This window comes from Babylonia areolata, chromosome 1, assembly GCF_041734735.1.
Source record: "Babylonia areolata isolate BAREFJ2019XMU chromosome 1, ASM4173473v1, whole genome shotgun sequence".
In the NCBI taxonomy this organism is placed as follows: domain Eukaryota; kingdom Metazoa; phylum Mollusca; class Gastropoda; order Neogastropoda; family Buccinidae; genus Babylonia; species Babylonia areolata.
The window spans coordinates 90,260,672-90,266,171 of NC_134876.1; the positions used below are offsets into that span (position 1 = coordinate 90,260,672).

Genomic DNA, 5,500 nt, shown 5'->3' on the forward strand with positions numbered 1-5,500 from the left:
TTTGTACTTAAAGCAAGGGTAATTATGTATGTTCATTTGTATAACTTCTTAATTATCTGGTACATTGGATTTAACAGAAAATGACATTTATCTTCATAACATTACAGAATGCGCAGAAAGACATTTGAAATATTTTACTGATCACAGTCCAATAATCTGTGATTAGTTACAAGGTTGTTTTTTTTGTTTTGTACTTAAAGCAAGTGTAATTATGTATGTTCATTTGTATAATTTCTTAATTATCTGGTACATTGGATATGACAGAAAATGGCATTTATCTTCATAACATTACAGAATGCGCAGAAAGACATTTGAAATATTTTACTGATCACAGTCCAATAATCTGTGATGATCCAAGATTAGAATTTGCGTGCAGCAACATTATGTGATGTTACTCAACACCCTTTGTTTTCATTATTTTTTTGTTTGTTTAGCTTTTCCTACCCTGTGTCTTGGGATAACACACAAACTGCTGTCTTATTCAGACAACTTTATGAACACATGTCCTCCGATTGGCCAGAATATTATGCATTAAGATTGTGCATCTCTCATGTATGTCTACTCTCTCTCTCTCTGCCTCTCTGTCTCATTTAATGTCTCTCTTGCTGGGTTAGAATCATGTTCTGGAATTGTTTGTGCAGAAGAACAAGTACCGCAACCTATTTCTTTTCATGTGTTTGTTAGAGTATCAGCATATAATCTTACTTTTTTCTGATTTTTTTTTTCCTGATCAATTTACAGGTTTCATATGTTCTCTCTCTCTCTCTCTCTCTGTGTGTGTGTGTGTGTGTGTGTGTGTGTGTGTGTGTCTGATTCTGTGTGCATTTTCTATCAAGACAAGCCACATTTTTTTAGCTGTGTTTTGCATGAAGATTTTTTAGCATGTGCAATCATCTTATATAAACTTTCTCAAGTTAATTTATTTGACTATGTGAATCATAGAAAGCAGACATATATACAACAAATGCAAGTGTGCAAGAAACCTCCACTTTTTATTGTGTTGTCAGTTTTGATGACAGCACTGGGAGACGGTGATAAGAAAAAATGGACTCTCTGAGCTTTCCTTCTTATGTAATTATGTGATGTATGATGTTTCATGATTTGAAAACTATGGAGAAAACATTTTTGTTTGAAAACTGTGAAGAAAATAGTTTTGAGGTTTTAAGGTCTTATCTACCATGCACACAATATGAGCATATAATGTAGATCTGATATGTCATATATGAATATGTATTCAGAACAGTTTGTGTGACTGATGCACAAGATGGTTTATTCACACTCAATCCCAAACTTTAAAACCCAGAGCTTGAACAGTATATATAGCCCATGGTCAGAATGTTGACTGAGAATCATGGATTTGAACACCAGTCAGTCTTGAGTATGATGGAATTATTCTGTTTTGGCTGGATCACATACAGAATTGAGCATGCAAATTGCAATACACTGAAATTCAAATACCACCAGTTGTTGCCTTTGATGGGGTTATATCCCCCTCATCTAACTTCACCTCCCTCATGCCCACCACACCCATCCCCCTCTTCTGTTTTTAATGTCTTTGTGAAGTCATTAGGTATTTAATGAGAAAGGTTAGTTGTTTATCAACACTTATTTTCCTCAACTGTCATGCTGTTCTCTCTTATACGTGCCACTTTTACACAACCAGCACAGTCAAACATTGTATCTGGAAAGTCTTTCCCTTGAATAAGTTCTTAAGACCTTATACTTATTTCTATAAATCAGTGTTGTTTTGTTGGCTTTCCATTGCTCTTGAAAATGGTTTTGCATTGTTTTGCTGTGATAACTGGAAAGATGACTCTGTTGTTAAAATAGAAGCACTGATTCAAATCAGCTGTTTGTGTCAGTTTGCCAGTGGTGTGTGTGTGTGTGTGTGTGTGTGTGTGTGTGTGTGTGTGTCACACAATGTGTGTTTGAGAGAGAGAAAAAGAGAAATCGGAGAGAGAAAACTTATGTAGCACAGCTAATTAATCTCTTGGGTATTTTGGGGTTTTTTTGTTTTGTTTGTTTTTGTAAATAAGAAAAACCTCAATGACATACTGCATGTAACTCATTCAATCACCAGTATACATATATACCTCCGAGGGAGAAAGGTCATTTATGACAACTTTACTGTCTAGGAATCATTTGGATTTATCCTCTCACAGAAACACTTCATCACAGAAAATCAAAGTATGAGCATTATTGTACATTGTAGGACCCCATCCCTCATTAGTCTTTATTTGCAGTTCTCCAGTATGGTTACAATGAAGAACTATCATGAGTATCACACCTGCACTGGCTGGAGACAACTTGAACAGAACACTAATCAGCCACAGAATCATACAACCACCTACTATTTCTGTAACAAGTAAGATGACAACATTTTCTGGTAAGGTTTAACTGTGGAATATTTTTAGCTCAGCATTGTTCTTGGGTCTTCATTGCAGTTAAGGAAGTGATATTCTTTTCCATTTGAAGACAGTGATCTGTGAAATGATGTGTGCTTGAGAATAATCTAAGCCACAAGGTTGTAAATGTCGCCTCTTGCCAAGAAAATAAAATTATGTCCAAAACAAAATCTAAAAAACAAACAAATAAAACCTTGAAACAGGAAGTATATTGTTATATTTGCAGTGTATATAAGAATTTATTGTACATTTATTATTTTTCTAGTATTAAATATGATTTCAGACAATACATGCACATACATACGCCACACACACACACACACACAATGTGCACAAACACACCACACATACATGCGACACAACATACACACATGAACACACACACACACACTCACAGGTACACACAATACACACACATGCGCACAGACACACACACACACACACACACACACACACTGCACATTCATTATTCACACTCGCATGAACACGCCATCGCCACTATCGTGCATATTTACACAGTCACGAACATTTACCAATCATTAAACATTCACCATACATTTCAACAGAAATGCCATCAACAGAGAAATTATGAAGGAAATGTGAAGAACAGAAAAAAATGTCACGGTGGAAGGTCAGACATCACAGCACTCAGATGCCAGAAATTTTGATTACATGACAAGAAAAGAACTACATTCATCATCCATCATGACAACAACCAAAATTCCACACACATGATTTCTGCTGAATTTGTTCAGTTTTTTTGTACAATACAAAAATGATTCAGAGGAATCCAGTTGAAAAGAATGTTTGATCAATTATTTACAATATAATACGGTGTACTAAGAGTCCATAATGAAACAACACCATTATCACCATTCAAATGTAAGATTATCTGAAACAGAAACAATATCCAACTCAAGTGACAGAAAAAAAAGAGGAAAACTTCTCTCATAAAATACCTTGAACAAAACCACATTATCGGTCACATTCATCTCTGTTCAAGATTGGTTGATTAATCAATTCATTAACTAAGGCAGATAACAAATATATCAAATTAGAGCAACTGATGAATTTAACATTTTCCTGATTTAAAGAATAACCAAGTATTTTAAATCATTATACATGGTAAATATGATTTTTAACAAAGCAGAATAACAACAAACCAAGGTTTTGATTCCAAGTAAGACTGCCACATCTAAAGTTTTATTCTGAAAATCCAGAAGTCAACCTTTAAAAAAATTTTTTTTTAATTATGACTGATTGAACAACCAACCACCCACCCACCCACCCACCCCTAAAAAGCCTCTATACACCCCTCCCCTAAGGAAAAACAACAACAAAAAAAGCCCACTGAGCAATATAACCAAGAAAACATTATAATACATTAAGGAAATACTAATTTACATGATTATCAACACACATTCAGGCCTATAAGCAGGGGATCCATAAATATTCAAGGTTTCATCAATGCTACAGAGCAAAAAAAAACAAAAAACCCAACAACAACAAAAACAAATAAAGAAGCAAAACAAAAACAAACTAAATGTGATCTCACTGACAGAAAAATAAGCTTGCTGAGAAAAAAAAAGGAATCTAAATTTCACCTCATGATAAAAGAGCATAACTAATGCATCATAAAATTTAACAGAAATGATGTCCAGAAGATAAGTTTGCATGATATGTATAATAAACTAATTTACAGACTTTTGTGTGGTATTTTATTACTTTTAAAATGTATATAATTTTCTTCATTCCCCCCACTGTTGGAGTAATCAAAACCAAACCTACATTTTCCCAGGCCTGAACAAAATGATTCAGATTTTTACATTGAAACATGATTATAGACACTGAAGCCATAGTCCATTTCAGACCTGCACACATAATTCTGTTCAACCAAGCCCAGCTCAGACCAGTCAGTATAATAAGGTTCCACCCAATAAGGCAGTAAACCTTGTGAAGATAAGGCATGGCATAAAAAAACCCCCATTCAGTCCAAGATGAATTGAAACAAGGACAAATATACAGATAATTATATATAATCAGGTTCACCCAAAGTCCAGCTCACTGCCCCTCCGTCGCTGATGTCTCTGTCAGTGGGCCCAGTTCAGAGGGGACGGAGATGCGAGAGGGAGGGGCAGTAACAAAACCAGAGGTAGGGGTGGTGGAGTCTGGGATGGGGGAAGCAGGTCTGTAATTAGTGGACAGGACTGATGCAGTGGGGGTCCCTGTCGCCCTGCTTTCATCAGCCATCTTGCTGTCCCAAAAGTCGCTGACCCGGCTGTGAATGTTGCCGTTGATCTCACGCCATTCGCGCTGCCACTGTCGTAATTCCTGCACTTCTGGTTCTCGACGGACCTGTGAGCATGTGATCTCTTCATTAGCTTTCATATGTTTCATGCATGCATGCGTGCGTATGTAAGGTTTATCTGATTTGATATGATTGTTTCCAACATAGTAAACACATGATCTATTTGGTTGATTCTTTTCTCATGAATAAATCACAACAGCAAATTCAAACACCGGAAAGCATATCCTGTACACTGGCAGCAGCATGTGTGTGTGTGTGTGTGTGTGTGTGTGTGTTTAGGTTGATGAATGAGTGAGTGTGTGTGTGTGTGTGTGTGTGTGTGTGTGTGTGTGTGTGTGTGTGTGAGAGATTGGTTGGTGAGTGAGTGTGTCTATGACAGGAACTAGGAGAGGAAGAAACTAGTGAAAATGCTCAAAAGTAGCACCTGCTGCAGTGATGATACTCATATCAAAAACTGAACATCAGTGCTGTTGAACACTTCTGGTGCCATCAGATAAATGCACTAATGTTAGAGCACCATCTTCGGACCTGCATTTGTAAGACAGCAAAGTATATTTTTGTGGTATGGCATGATGATCACCATTATAACTCCCCAATGTGTGGCTGTGAACAGAAAATTGAGGTTGAACAGTGTGGTGGTGGTAATGCTACTGAACTGGAGCGGATTCTGGGAAGGAAGTAAAAAAATAAAATAAAATAAAAAATCCAGTTTGGAGACTGCACAGTATTTGCTCACACCCGCAAATTTTGGAGCAAATAGATATTTGCTCATGTGCCGAGTCTGTTC

General features: G+C 36.5%; 1 protein-coding gene across 1 annotated transcript in view; it reads right to left on the bottom strand.

Moving 5' to 3' along the window:
• Positions 1 to 3,695: 3,695 nt before the first annotated feature.
• Positions 3,696 to 5,500, bottom strand: part of LOC143294107 (IQ domain-containing protein K-like) — a 7,439-nt gene continuing 5,634 nt past the window's right edge. Inside the window, exon 7 of the mRNA XM_076605542.1 lies at positions 3,696 to 4,760. Coding sequence (XP_076461657.1) covers positions 4,467 to 4,760 — 294 coding nt within the window. The 3' untranslated portion in view covers positions 3,696 to 4,466. The remainder of the gene's footprint in view (positions 4,761 to 5,500) is intronic.